This window comes from Sceloporus occidentalis, unplaced genomic scaffold (assembly GCF_023333645.1).
Source record: "Sceloporus occidentalis isolate IW3139 unplaced genomic scaffold, rSceOcc1.0.p SCAF_1, whole genome shotgun sequence".
NCBI lineage: Eukaryota > Metazoa > Chordata > Lepidosauria > Squamata > Phrynosomatidae > Sceloporus > Sceloporus occidentalis.
In genome coordinates, this window is record NW_028316981.1 from 257,083,727 (window position 1) to 257,099,433 (window position 15,707).

Here is a 15,707-nt window from a genome sequence, read left to right on the forward strand (position 1 = left end):
TCTGAGTGCAACTTCCACGTCACTTTCTAAAATTGAAGGTTTGCCCTCATATAGTTCTTCCTTGAATGAAACTTTCATCCTTTCATTTCTTTTATATAATTTTACACTGTATTGTTTCCATTATCTTTTTATTTCTTCTTGGTCATATAAAATATTCCCCTGCTGGTCATAGAGCAGCCCCACTCTTGATTTAAATTTTCTTTTGATTTCTCAGATCTTGTGAAGAAGGTCTCTTGTTCTTCCATTTTTGTTGTCACCTTCTGTTTTACTGCATTAATTTTTATTTTACTTTTCCTTGTTCCTGTGTGCAAGTCGTTGAACAGTTGCTTTCAGGGTTCTGACTTTATTTCTGCCATCTTTTACTTTTTCTTCTCATCTGTCCTTAACTGCTCATTTGTCATCCATTGAGGCTTCTCTTTGTTTTTGATCACAGATAGTGTCTTTTTCCAAGTCTCACTGACAATCCACATTACTGCAGTACACTCTTAAAGTGCTGCTATTCCACTTTTACTGCTCTGGCTGCCTCCTGTTGCATTTTGAGGCTTATAGTTTAATGAGGTCTAAGAGTTCTCTGGTTCAGTATTCCAAATGCCCCTCCTTAAACAGCTAATTCCAGAGTGCAACAGGAGGCAGCCAGAGCAGTAAAAGTAGAATAATAACACTATAAGAGTGCAGTGCGGTAATCTAGAATGTCTCTGGCTTCAGTCCAGAATTCTGTCTGCCGGTCAATAAAACTTAATAGTGCAAATTTATTTTTCACATTTTCTTTAAATTCTATGAGGCTGTTCTTTAGGTTGTATTTCACTGTGATGGTTGGTTTAGTATTCTTCTTTTGCTTTATTATATATATATTTTAAAAAATATAACATTTTAATTAAAAATTTCTAATATAATTTAAACAGGAAAAAGAGCAGCTTCTTTTTTGCGGTGTTGCAATCAGGAAGGGGAGCAGCCATGACACCACTTCCTGCCAGCAACATCTGGTCACTGTACGGCAGCATCATCATCATGGTGGCCCCCTTGTGGATGGGAGGCCACCATGATTCCAGTGTCCGTACAGACTAGGGTTCTGGAGGGTGTGGTTGCTGTGCAGTCCAGAACCCTACAATCGGCACTGCCGTACCGCTTCCTGCCCATGTATACCAGGCCATAGTTTCTAAGTTGAGGGAAGTAACAGTCCTACTGTATTTTGCACTGATCAAGCCTCATCTGGAGCACTGTGTTTAGTTTTGGGTGCTTCATTTTAAGGAAGATAAAGACAAGTTGGAACAGATTCACAGAAGGGTATCAAGAATGTACGAAGGTATGGGGAACAAAACAGAAGGAAAGAGCTAGGGATGTTCAGCTTGGTGAAGAGAAGACTGAAGGGTGACATGATTTCACTCGTAAAAGGTCTCAAAGGCTGTCACAAAGAAGAAGGGAAAGGCCTGTTCTCTGCAGCTCCAGAGGGAAGGGCTAGAGAGTAGATTATAGGAGAGTACATTTTTATAGAACATTAGAAGGAACTTTTTGACAGTAAGAGTGGTTTGGTAATGAAACCAATTGCCTACAGAGATGATGAGGTCTCCACTTGACATGTTTAAAAAGAGTCTGGAGAGCTACTGGCTTGGGATGCTTAAGCTGGAGATCCTGCATTGAGCAGGGGATGGGACTCAATGGCCGAGGAGGCCTTCTTCCAACTCTATGATTCTTTCTGCCCTCTCCTCCCAGTGAGGTTTCATACAAAAAGCAGTTGGATAGGACCCCATCAGGCAATGTAGGACCCTGCATCATTTAGCAACCCACTCTCTAGTTCCTTTCAACTCATTTGGGTGATGCACTTGACTGGCTTCTAAGATGTCATTTGAGGGGCTAAATTGTCAGAAACAGCCATGATGATAGAACTTGACCTCAGTCTTATGTCTTTCTAAATCAAAACATAGAAAGACATATTTAATTCTTATTTTAAAAAGAAAGATAGAATAAGGGTTAAGAAAGAAGAACTGGAGCAGGGCAGCATACAGACACCACATAAATGGAAGAAATGTACTAGAAAATATGGTTGATGTGTGACTGGAAGAAATGAGGAGCAGGAGGAGTTTGAAAATGAAGCCACATATCATGTATGAGAGAGAGTACAAACAGTAACACTGTCTGACAGTATAGGAGAACACTTACAAAAGTGAAGTGCATGCAGCTGGAGTACTGTAAATTGTTGTTTATTATAGAGCTAAGGAAACCTACTTGTGGTAGCGAGAGATCACATGAATGGTGTTGGGCTGCATTATGTAAAAAGAGAATTTAAATGTTGAAACATCAGAACATTATCAGGCACAGTTAGCATCTCTATGTCACAGTTTGGGTTTGCTCAGCACCAAGAACTGCAAACAGATCCACAGCACAGTCCGGTGTATGGTTAGATAATCTTTACTAGTCCTGTCCATTTGATCTGCATTTGTGAGAAGGAAGTCTCATTGAGTTTAGTCACAGGTAAGCCAGCTACATAAGATTCCACTGTGAACCATGGTGTAACTTGCAAATTGGATAGCATCTTTAGATGTAAAGGTTCCTTACAGTCTGTTCTAAAAGTTTCAAAACTGTAAAAAAAAAATTCTTCTTATCCAAAACGCTTCTCAAAAGAAAGTTCAGTAATGAAATCTGTGCTAAATATTATGTTACCCAACTTCTGAAACTGATGTTACCACACTTTCAAAAGTTGCACTTCCTTCACTTCTGAAAGTGCCAGCTACTTCATATCAAGTTGTAATGGTTCACAATTTCAGAGACTGGGATATACTGCTAATTGTTGTTTGTGGTGTGATTAGGTACTGTGAATGTGCCTACGCTCAGAATTTGCTTGTGGAGCTTATGGGTGGTCCAAATTTCCTTGTTTTGTGGGGGATACAAACCCACAACCTTTATCTGGCTTTAAACTTTATTTTCTTTTAGAGAATCAAAGAACAAAATGCATTTACTTCAAATAGAAACCATGGTACAAAAGAGTCCATCAGTGTGCCCATGTTTTGAGTTAGCATGGCAGGGATTCCCTCTGTAGTCCAGATTTTCTTGTTTGTTGGGGCAGGATATAGTTCAAACCACAATATTTTCATTTTAAAGCTAATGGTTCCATCCTCCAAGTTTGGAGAATATCCCTCCTTTTTGAGACATTTGAAGAATAAAAGGGGGGGGGGGGGCGCTGAAAGAAAAAGCATGATATAGATGCATGGATTAATGTATAGATACATTAGTGAGTTCTGTAATAATAAAGCAAGCAGACAACAGGAACATAACACAGACTCACTGTACAAAGCATACCAATATTTTTCAACTAATTCTAGCTGGATCTCTAAGGAAACCATACACACTTATAAAGGAGAAGTAGTTTCTATTGCCCTTTAAGCCTGCCTCTTAAAAGAGACAGATACTACATAGAACAAGGCACTCTTCTTAAATATGCTCTCCCACAAGGTGTTGGTTTGCTGCTCCAAGTTTTTCCCTTAGAAAACACGTCAGGATCATAAGCTATTCTTATCTGAAGAAAGACAAAACAATTGTTACCTCGTAAACACCCCTATGCATAGGTGAAAGCGAGGAGTAGAGTGGAGACTTCAGGTTTTCAGAAGAGAGCAGAAATGAAAGTCAGAACTGTAGGATAACTGAATCACAACAGTAAATGAAAGGACAGGCTAAAAAGAAAAAAAGCCCATAGCATCCACCATTCTGTTGGGAAGATAAAATGAAAAACCTATCACTGTCATAACTAGATTGAGCAGATAAATTTATAAACCTGCTTCTATTGTCTGATTGAAACACTTGCATCTTGGCTTTGGTTCATGTTATTTCTGAAATATACAAGGGGAGAGAAATATACAAGAAGAAGCAAGAATGAAACATCTAATGTTGGAGCTACTTGCCTAAATCCAACTTCACATTTAAAGTAGAATTCTTTGTGTCTCCTCTTGTCCAGAGAGTTTCCAGTCCTCTAGAGGACATTTTTAAGGGTTTGGGGTCTGTGAGGGACTGCAGAAGGGAGGATATACTGTATTGCTTCCCTCCTGCACATGCCCATGAAGTTGCCTCCAGAGGTGTAATGACAGTGTTGGACACTGCCTGGATTTTCTATGCGTTCAGTTGTTATATAACCCAAGCAAGTGCTTGAAGTGCACTGTCTTCAGTTTAAGAAGCAAATTATGGTTAAAAAGCTATGCTTCTAGATCCTTGAAGCATTGCAAAGGCTAATGTGACACAGTTTTCAAATTTCCAGAGGCAACTGAGTCTAATATCTTGCATGTTTCTGCCTCTAAGATCTTGCATGCATCTATCTATAGATGAACTATTTATTCAAAACGTCTTTTGTGCAGCTGTTTATCAAATCAGATTCCAGAACACAATAGTGTAGATAATAAATTATTTAAATTCTAATGCAGTACAATAGAGCACCAGCATTAGACAACCATAATAAAAGACAATGAATTTTCCTTAACTTCCTCCCCACACCCCATTTTATTATTGTGTCTGTATCCTGCATCTTTTTTTTAAACCAGCAAATTGTGAGAATGGAATTAGATGTACTCTGCATGAAAATATGCTTATTGAGTTAAATATTATGATAGAAAAAACTGAGATGTAAGTCTATGCAGAAAATTACCAATTAACTTTGTATTCATGCGATCCTATTAATGGATTTAACTTATTTTTCCTAGTTACCCATGAGTACTGGCAGAGCAGCAGAATTAAATCCTGAACAAAGACAGTTCAAAATTAAGCCATTTCTCTGGCACAGCCTTCTTGTTTGGGTTTGTGTACATAACAGCTGCTCCGAAATAGATGAAGTGCTCAAGCATGTCTTATTCTATAAGGAACAGCTTCATCAGAAAGACTGGTAAGGATAACCTTATAACTTGATATAATCTTTATGGAAATAACCTTTGTAATGATATGTTAAATAACCTTTATACCTAAATGTTAATCACCCCAAAGTTGCCTGTCAAAAGGATTTATATATTTTTGTGCCAGAAGGAGAAACAATTTATGAACTTTGTATTGCTTCAGTTTATCAATAAATTCTTTTGGCTGGAAGCACATAGCATACACTTTACAAGTTTACTTATATTAAATTATGTCTGTTATTGATAGCAACTTCATTTCAGCCTTTCAAAATGCAGTAATTTTCACCTAACTAAACAGCTGCAATGAAGGGTGACATCCTTCTGGGACATGTACTTGGCTTCAGTTCTGGATGCTCTTTATATGTAAATTGTAATTCAAAGTAATTTTGAATGCTTATAATTAATTTTACACTAGAACTGTATTCTTGATAGCTTCTTCTAATTGAAGCTTCAACAGGTTGTGCATTATGCTTGTTCGAGCTCTGCAGTATAGCTAATTTTAACCTTTTTTGCTATGAAGATACTGTAAAAATACAAGGTATCTTTTTAAAGATTATTTTCATTGTTTAATGAATAAAATCAGACCAAGGTCTTTTGGAGGTCTGCAGATGTACAACCTACGTATGTTTAACAGTAAGTTGGGATGATGGAGGTAATGGGCAAAGCTGTCTTCAAATGTTAGCTTATCTTGTTATGTTCACAATATGGAAGAATGCCTGTTCAGTCTATGAACTTACTTATCACCCACTCGATGACTGGATAGTTTCCTTTGAAAAATTTCTTCGATGGTACCTTCATGGTGAGTCAAGCAGTTTCATTTCCAGTGAGTGTCTGAGGGAGCATGAAAAACTATGCTGGTAGCTTTTCTACATGGTTAAAGCTAGTATAGTGGAAGTTTAAAGTGAGAACCATGCTGTGAGTGCTCAGTTGTTTCCATATTCACTGTCAAATGCAGAAGAGGAAAATATGGGATGGGTCAGGCAGTAGATGTTTCCTTTATTCTAGTGTTCCAGCATGTATGTCTGTCTAATTTGTAGTAAAGTAGCGAGTTTTACCTGAAAGAAACTAGGGTTGATATAGCCAATTTATTTCCCAGGAAATATCCATTCCTTCCCTTATTGTAAGCTCAGTTCACATTGTTAACTCTGTTTTGTTTTACCAGGGTTAATCTTGGTAAAAACATTGGATCTATGAGCATACTAGTCATACTAGAACAAGGTGTATTGTTGGAGATGTAGCAAACTGTACCACCCACAGAAACATAACAGATTTACATTCGAGTCCCAATTTTCATCTGCCAAATACTGGATGGTATGTCTTCATTGAGCAACACCTTACTTATGGATAGGTTGGCCACTCCTGCTTGAATACCTGCTGATTCTTCTGTTGCCTTCTTCTACCAGTTCTCATTGAAGATCTCCAGTTCTTCTACCAGTTCTGATTGCATCTCATAACAGCAATATCTAAGAATACAAACACTTCCTAAATATGGTTTCAAGGTGCCATGGCATTTTTGGTGCTCCCACTTCACCCTGGTTGGTTAAGATCTTAGTTTTTAAATTCTCAGGGAGTCATGGCCCTATCCTTCCTGTTCAGTAAAATATTATGCACATTGATTATCTTGTATGTACCCATTTATCTGTTTAGAGATAGAAATATTTTATATATAGTAAAAATTAAAGCATAATCTATTTTTTGTTATCATAGGGAGCCAGCATGGTGTGGTAGTTTGAATCTTGAACTGCAGTTCTGTTAAGAGCAGTGCACTGGTTTTACTGGTTTGTGGAGGAAAGCTGTTTCAGGCATAAACTTTCTGCAGGACCTTACAAGTTGAAGGTTTTAAAAATGGACAGTTAACCAGAATGGCTCCAAGTGAGAATGAGGTAGAATTTTGCAGCAAAACCCATTATTTATTTAGACAGGGGAGATTATCGCACTGGAAAACAGGCCCAGGTTACATGTGGTTTGTATCCATCTCTGATGGCTCTTACTGCATTGCCTTGTGCCTGGGTGAATGTAACCCATGCCTCCCCCCCCTCCCCCCCGTGCAATCATCTCCAGAGACAGAAAAAGATAACAGCAAAAACCAAGAGAACAATCTGTATTCAATGCAAAATGTTTCTCAAACTGAAAGAGGGGAAAAACAGCATGGAAGCTAAAAACTCTACTCCTGATCAATCTAAGGGGGCTAGAGCTAAGTTTGAGGGACTGCAGACTAAAACATGCACATGGATTTTCTCACCCTCTGAAGTAATAATAACTTTATTACGGCCAATTGGCCAGCACGGACCCTCTGAAGTGAAAAGAAATCTAGGATGGTTGAAGAGCAGGACAGGAAAGCAGGTAGGCTTGTACCACTGACACTGGCAGGTATCCATTCAGTTAAGATAGACAAGACAGTTAAGCACTGATTGCTTTAATCTAGAAACCATATCCTCGTCAACAGGAGCAGGTTGGGAAATGAGAGAATTTCCCATTTGCAGTTTTAGAATAAGGCTTGATTTCCCCTCCAAAATGGGCTGGCTCCAGGCCACCAGCCATAGCCAGTCCTGTATGTTTTCTTAATAATTTTTGCAGATTCTGGCAAGAGACAACTCCTCACTTTCAAATCCCCACTTGGCCACTGAAACCTACTGGGTGACCTTGGGCAAGTCCACTCTCTCAGCCTCAGAGGAAGACAAAGTCAACCCCCCCAGAACAAATTTTGCCAAAAACAAACAATCGAATGAACCCTGTGATAGGGTAACCATAAGTCAGAAACTACTTGATCACATACAACAACAATTATGGATGTAGTTATTGGCTTGGAAAGGGTGAGAACTCACACAGTGCGTCCTTAGTATCTACTGAGGTTTGGTTCCAGGACCCCCGTGGATACCAAAATCCATGGATGCTCAAGCCCCATTAAATACAATGGTGTACTGGGATTGGGTCCCTTATATAAAATAGCAACATGAAGGTTTGTTTTTAGGAAGACACACACATATATGTTCCAAAAAAGAAATCTCTCTCTCTCTCTCTCTCTCTCTCTCTCTCTCGTTATACACACACACACACAAACACACACACACACAGTTGGCGCTTCCCTTACGTGGGGGATCTGTTCCGGACCGTGCTGCGCAAGTGAAAAAACGTGTAAACTCAAGCCCCATTAGAAATAATGGGGTTCATTCCCACGGTGTGCACCCGGTGTGCCCAATTGCTTCTTCCGGGGCGCGGGAGAAGTCTTTCCACTGTAGCTTCCAGCATATACTGGAAGCTGTGTATGGCACGCCCGTGTATGACACAAGTGCACTGTGTGTGTGTGTGTGTGTGTGTGTGTGTATCAAACTTTGGATGGTTGAATCCAGGGATATGGAGGGCCAACGTATTTATTTCTGTTCTTTATTTGTTGCTTTATTATATATGTGGTCTCTTTTATCTTGCTAGAAAAAAGAATATGGTTAATACTGTGAAATTTAAGATAAAGGTTCTGAAACTGCTAATGTTTCTGCAGTATGCTGAATACAAGGTGTCTACCTGTGAATGGGTGTTTTCAGGATCTAGCACTTAAAGGCATCCCGGATGTTATCAGATTATTAATAGAGATATTTTTTTCTGAGTCAGTGAGTTTGACAGTAGCAAGCAGCATAATATAATGGATTTTTCTTAAAATGAAATACTTCAGGAATATAGCCATTCCACTCATTGACTCCCCTCTCCTCCTCCTCCTCCTCCTCTCCTTCTTGTTCTTCTTCTCTGCTTTTTAGAAAGTGCTAAACCCTTAGGGAGAGTGTTTGAGCATAAATGGTGCCACACTCAAGAAAGTCCAAGAGTTTTATCAGTTGTATAGAGTTATTGATTCTAAAACATATTTTTATTTATTTTATCATCAGACATTGGACCATACTATTTGATCATCAGTTCCTTCCTTATTATATACTTTGCTAGGGTGTTCTGTCAGCGCTCAGCTCCTTAGGAGTTGGTACAAGATAAAATACAGAAGCATCTATTAGAAGGGGAATTAATGGAGGGCAAAGAGAAACATACAAATATTTGGAAGCTCCATTGGCTGCTGGTCCATTTCCAGGCACAATTCAGAGTGCTAGTTTTGTCCTATAAAATCCTATATAGCTTGGATCCAGGTTATTTGAAGGACCACATTTCCCTTTATGAGCCCACTAGAGTGTTGAGATCATCCTGAGCAGCACTTCTCTCTACCCCACCACCCTCTCAGGCTCATTTAGTGGAAACAAGGGAGAGGGCCTTCTTGGTGGCTGCTCCAAGGCTCTGGAACCCTCCCTAGAGAGGCCAGGATGGCCCAATCCCTGCTTTCCTTTCAGTGGCAGATAAAAATATTTTTGAGCTGTCAGGCTTTTTAAACTAATGAGGACTGGGCTTTTAAATATTGTGCAAAGAGTAAGATTTTTAAAATACTTTTAAATTATTTAATGCATAAATGTTTTAACTTTTTAAATTATTTGTTTTTTAAGAATATATTTATACTTTTAAAATGTTTTGTATTGTTTTTAAATTGTATTGTTTTAAAATTTCTGTTCACCACCTTAACTCTCTGTATTGGGAAAAAGGTGGGATATAAGATGATGATGATGATGATGATCTTCTTCTTCTTCTTCTTCTTCTTCTTCTTCTTCTGAAATGTCAATTTTTGTGGTGGTGCTTCCTGAGTAGGCTAAAGTGCCCATCTTGTATTTTGTGGGAGTTACATGTGTTGTCATGTACACTTGTAAGCAAGGAGATATGACAACAAGTAGGAAGAAAAGTGAGATACATGTAAATTTGAGAAAAGGATTATATTTATAAAATCTGATGTCAGTTTTTAAAGAACCTACAACTTCCTCATCCAATATTAGAACTTCATCACCCCATCATAAATACCAGAGTATCTAAAAGAAAGCTTAAATATAGTAGTATTAGCCTTTATCTAGAGAGCCAGCAAGTGTTTTAAGCACTGGATTAGGGCTGCAGGAGACCAGGGTTCAAATACCTACCCAGCCACAAAAACTCACTGAGGTCCCATTCCCACTCGCCCATTTGCCCTGGTTAGAGCTGGGCAGACCCGGGTCCCCCAATATCGAATCTGCTCAGAAAGAAGTGCCCACTACCCTTTACTTTGATCAGGGCAATTTGCCCCTCTGAAGTTCACATTTGCAGTACCACTTTAAAATGGAGCCTCCTTTGTTGTCAATCAAATTCACTTCTGCTTTTGTCAAAGGTGACATATCCTACAGCCATTGACCAACTGAATGGGTGCTTTCTCCCCTCCTTTAAAAAAAAAACCTGGCAGCAGTGTACACATATTCTGTCAACTTGTCAAATTTAAAAACCTCCAGGTGTGTGTGTGTGTGTGTGTGTGTGTGTGTGTTTGGGTCATTACAGAAGATGGCAACCCTAAAATGACCCCATTCTGGGGTTTTCTTGGCAAGATTGGTTCCAAGGAGATTTGCCATTGCCTTTCCCCTGAGTCTGAGAGAGTGTGACTCCCCCAAAGTCATGGGTTTCCGCAGTCCTCTTTGGAACCCCTTTCCTTCTCTTCCAGCCCAAAGCATTCACATAATCTGTCACAACAACAATAATAACAACAACAAATGTCGTTTGCAGGGGAGGCCACCTGAATGCTATCTCTGCATCCTCTTTCTTTGCTTTCCCTTCATTTTCAACCCCAAAATGCCATCTAGCCTTCCCTCCTTTTTGGATCTCCTTGCTCTGCCTCCATTTTCAACACCAAAATGTCATCTATCCTTCCCTCCTCTTTGGATCTCCTTGCTCTGCCTCCGTTTTCAACCCCAAAATGCCATCTATCCTCACCTCAGAATGTCATCTCTGCATCCTCTTCCTTTGTGACCCCAGAATGCCTTACATACACATATACATATGTAGCAAAAGCATTCACACATTGTATCAATTTGCCAAATTTAAAAGGAAACACATTTGCATATTCTGTCAGACACACACAAAAATAATTTTTAAAAAAGCCACTTGCAAAGTGAGGTGCTGTGCCGGCAGCAAGCAAACAAAAGGGAAATGTAGCACAAGCAGACACATTCTGTCAATATGTATCAACCTGTAGAACTATTTGCATAGTCTGGCAAAAATAACATTATAAAAAAAAGAGAGAAAAAGCTGCCTGCGAGAGGGGAGGCATGTTCTGCCCTCTGCCCTCCCTCTGCCCTAGTCCCTCCCCTGAACCTGACCCGATCATGAACGGGGCCAAGTTCACATTTGCCCGCACCCAGTTTTTCCTCAAAAGATAGAGGAAAAACTCCGCTTTCAAAAGACCTGCGCCAAGGGGGATTTGTCCCTGAATGGGTGTGCAAGCCTCAAATTCAAGTGTAAAAGAACCAGTGCCAGTATGAACTTCCCGCTTTTAATCCGGTTTCTGAACTGGGGTAAAAGCCACATTCTCCCAGCTGCAGAGGATGACAGTGGGAACCCCCTCTGAACAAATCTTGCCAAGAAAAACCTGTGATTATGTTTACCTTACGTTCACCATAAGCCAGAAACTGCTTGAAGGCCTATCTCCTTTAAGGAAGGACCTTCAGCTTTTAACTGTAGTAGGAGAAGACCAGGACACCATGGAAAAAGCTGCAAAGTGAAACATCACCTTTACCCATAGCTACATGGCGTGTCATACTGCGGCATACTGCTGCAATATATAGCCCTTTTACTTCAGTTTGAAGAGGTACAATGTTTTAGCCAGGTTTCAGATATGGTTAGGCCAGTCTTCATTTTCATGTGTTGCTTGCCTCACGTCTAACCTCACTTCTAACAAGACACCTGACCCAAAGTCCTTGAGTTCCAAACACAGGGGACTTGGGGGTTACCCTTCTCTCCATGCTGGTACTGATGGTTGAAGTGGCATAATGGGGAGTTAAATTTGAAAAATTACATTGTTTCAGCATAGTGTTTTTTGAACTCACATGGTATTGAAAATTTCAACAAATTCTGTTTTAGTCACTGAAATATTAGAAAGACAAAGCATCAAATGAAGTTGCATTGTATTATTGTTATATTGCAGTGAATACATTAAATGAATGCATCTAATTTTCTTTTTGAATTAGATTATTGCTGTTAGAGTTTTGATTTTTGGTTAGCTTAAAGAGCTTTTACAGAGGGGGCACTGTGCAACCATTTCACCCCCTACTTCTTACATTTTTCAGCACTTTGGCCAAAACTGAACCACACATCCACAGCCTTCATTGTTGTCGACGAATCTACTGGAATCATTTTTCATTTCTTTACACAGCCAGAGTTTGTTCTGTTATTTCTGAAACATTCTTCTTATTTCTATGTCTATATGAGTTAATGGCTTCTGGTCACTTTTTCTGAAAGGCATTTTCTCTTCTGAAATCCCAGCCATATGATTAACTGTGAATGAAAACAAAATGTTGCCATAGCACCATTAGCTTTTCCATAGGTTGTTGACATTGATTGATCATTTTTATTCATATATCACAGACAAAACGTTGGGAAAGACATGGAGAATGGAACTGAAAGCCCTTTTGAAAGAGGCCAGGTTAGGTTTGCAGATAAACAGCCATAGATATAAAACCATCATGCATTTTCTCAGAGCTGTAGAGGTTGCTTGTTTTTAAGACAGATGGCACTAGCACTAATGAGCAAATTAGATATTTATGTAGCAGCATTGTTCAAAAATGGAAATACATCTTCAGAAGGATTCATGACTTTTTAAAGTCCAAAAATATCACTTGTGAAAAGCTTTAATGCATTTTTATAGGAAGAAATAACTTAACTACAGTTTTATTAAAATGATTTTAACTGATTTTAAATATTTTATTTAATACTATTATGTGCTGTGTGTTTTATTTATATGCCCTGTTATATTACTTATCTATTGGCCTCATTTTGATGACGTATCTGTACAACTGACTTGTGATATCTTAGGGCTGAATTCAGTGTTAGTTCAACCTAGAGCAGTCCTGATGAAATCAATGGTAGTTTCATTAGTTGTGACCAAGGTGGGAATCATCAGGTCCTCCATATGTTCTTGGACTGTAGGTTCCAGCGTTCCTCACCATTGGCTGTGCTGACTGGAGCTGATGGGAGCTGCATTCTAAGAGCACTGGGAGAGCCACATAATTCCCAACTTTGCTTATAACTAAAAAGTCACATTAACTTCAGTGGGTCTGCTCCTGACAATGCTAACACTAGGGGTTTTTTTTGTTTGAAACTCAAAATAAGTGTGCTAGAAGGAATAGTTTTGTAAATACCCTAGAAACCTAGATCATTCTAGGTTACATAAGGTATACATGATTTGGACGGGCCTGCTGCTCTATTCAGATTATATTTTTAAAATAGTCTTAGTCTATAGCTTTTTTTCCTGTTTGGATGTGCTTAAATAAAAGCTGTCATTTGGCCAAAACATCTTGGTTATGACGTTTATCAATGGATTGTTTAGTTAAATTTACATACAAATAAAAACAGTAGCCCCCAAAAGCAAATTTTAATGCTTTTATGCTGACAGTCTTTCTGTTAACCGAATTTTCACTGTTATTTGTGAATCTACATATTCACTCTGTACTTCATCCATAATATAACAGAGATCCCCCAAATGTCGTACCAGTCACCTTCTCGTCTTCTCATCAGTATATAGTAACCTTGTATGCTCTTTCATTTAATTATAACAAAACCTTGCTTTGCTTCCTATCCAATTAGCCAGCTAACTCCCCTGTCATCACATTGATAATGGTACTAAAGTTCATGGATATATAACCTAATCTGATGATTAACTGAATCCCCATCACATTAATTGAAAAGGAGCATTACCAACAGATTAGATAATAGAAAGTGAGGGGAAATTATAAATAAGCTGATAATAAAAAAGAGCATTAAAACATAGGAAGCCTCCAACTTTGTTGTTGTTAATTGCTGTCATGTCGACTCTGACTTATACCAACTTCCTAAATGAAAGACCTCCAAATCACCCTATCATGAACAGCCCTGCTCAGTTCTTGAAGACTCAGGGCTGTGGCTTCCTTGATTGAGTCTACCCATCTATAATATGGTCTTTCCCGTTTCTTACTAGCTTATACCTTACTAAGTATTGTTTCCTTTTATTGTGAATGTTGATATGATCAGAGTACAGCAGTCTCAGTTTAACCATCATGGTTTCTAGGGAGAGTTCAGTCTTGATTTGCTCTAGGATCCATTTATTTATCTTTTTAGCAGTTCATGGGATCTGTAGAATTCTTATCTAGCACCACATTTCAAATGAAATGATGTTCTTCCTCTCAGCTTTCTTAATAATAATAATAATAATAATAATAATAATAATAATATGCAATGGGTAAGATTCCTTCTCAAGGAAGCATTACAAAACAAGCTACTTTTCATGGGTATTATAGTGATGATCTTCCAACACAGCTGGAGCACACAGTGGCAGAAACAGTCACTTCCTTGAGTTTCAGTAGCTTCATCTACCATGTTTATCCCCCACTGAGAAAAATGTTTGGTGGGTGAAGAGCTCTATTGTACTCTCCCATCTCTAATCAAAGATAATATTGGAGATTTCCCCATGCTTTTTGGCCTTAAGGGTGCGTGTGGGGGGAGGAAGGTGTGTGACTCATGGTTTTGCCACTGTTCTCTCCATTCTCTGATCAGAGTTAACAAGGGGATTTTTGTCAGTTACAGTCCTGAGGTCATGCCCATTGCCTTTCTGTCTTTTCAATGCAAGATACAGTGGACCCTTGGTATCCGCTGGAGTTTGGTTCCAGGACCCTGCATGGATACCAAAATGGATGCTCAAGTCCCATTAAATACAATGGCATAGTCAAATGGTGTCCTTTATATAAAATGGCAAAATCAAGGTTTGGTTCTTGGAATTTATATATTTTTACAATATTTTCAAGCTGTGGATGCTTGAATCTGTTGATAAAAAATCTGTGGATGTGAAGGGATAACTGTACAAATGGCTGAGATTTAGAAGGGGCTTCCCAGTTAATTCTCATCTAACTGATATAAAATGTTAAATAGAACCTCTGGATGTCAGTGAGCTGATTTATGTGAAGAAATGTTTGCTTATTTGAGTGGAAACCTGATTCACTTTAATAGGTTGGTAAAATGTTGGCACCAGTCTTTGAAGCACAGAATGGAATGATATGAAAATGTAGGATGAATAAATAGAACATCTGAAATGAAATCCTAATCTGAAATAGGGATTTCCCAAGGGTCTTTTCCAGATACTGTATTCCTTTTTCATTGTTGTTGCCTAATAGCTATTGCTGTTTCCTCCAATAACCACTCTATCCAAACTTCACTGTTTGTGGTATTCCCATGATTGTGAATTATTTTTATTGATCCTGGTGCTACTAGTTGGAAGATCTGATAAAGGTCTCTGCCTGTTCACCCATAAAGCCCACTGTTTTATATCCTTCGATGTATTGTAATGGGGATGGATGAATCTATCAATTATTATTTTTTTCACAATCAGATTTTTTTTTAAATATCTGGTGCTCTTTGTATTCTGTTTATGAAGACAGTTGTGGATTCTAGTAAGTTATTAAAAAAAACAAATTAAATATTATGTGCACCAGTAAATTGTAGCACAGCTATTTCCCACATGAAGAGGATCACGTCGTACTGATCTGTCATGTTGCTGTTAAAGATAAGGGGTGTGTTTACTGAATTATTGTCTATAGTTTACTAAAAATCGGTTTTCCTAATTACATGGAGACATTTCACCTATAAAGGCGAAGGAGATTTTCATCTTCAGAAAGTTACCCATGTATAGAGGCTGACAAAAATGGTAGCAGATGGGACTTTTCACAAGTTTGCCTTTTTCTGATTTTAGAATACCTGAATATTAATTGGAGTAAACTG

General features: G+C 38.6%; 1 protein-coding gene across 1 annotated transcript in view; it reads left to right on the plus strand.

Moving 5' to 3' along the window:
• The window catches only part of TMEM232 (transmembrane protein 232), a 212,964-nt gene that overhangs the window by 57,688 nt on the left and 139,569 nt on the right, over nucleotides 1-15,707 (plus strand). The window contains 1 exon segment of the mRNA XM_089512422.1: nucleotides 4,683-4,861. Within this exon segment, the coding sequence (XP_089368548.1) occupies nucleotides 4,683-4,861 (179 nt within the window).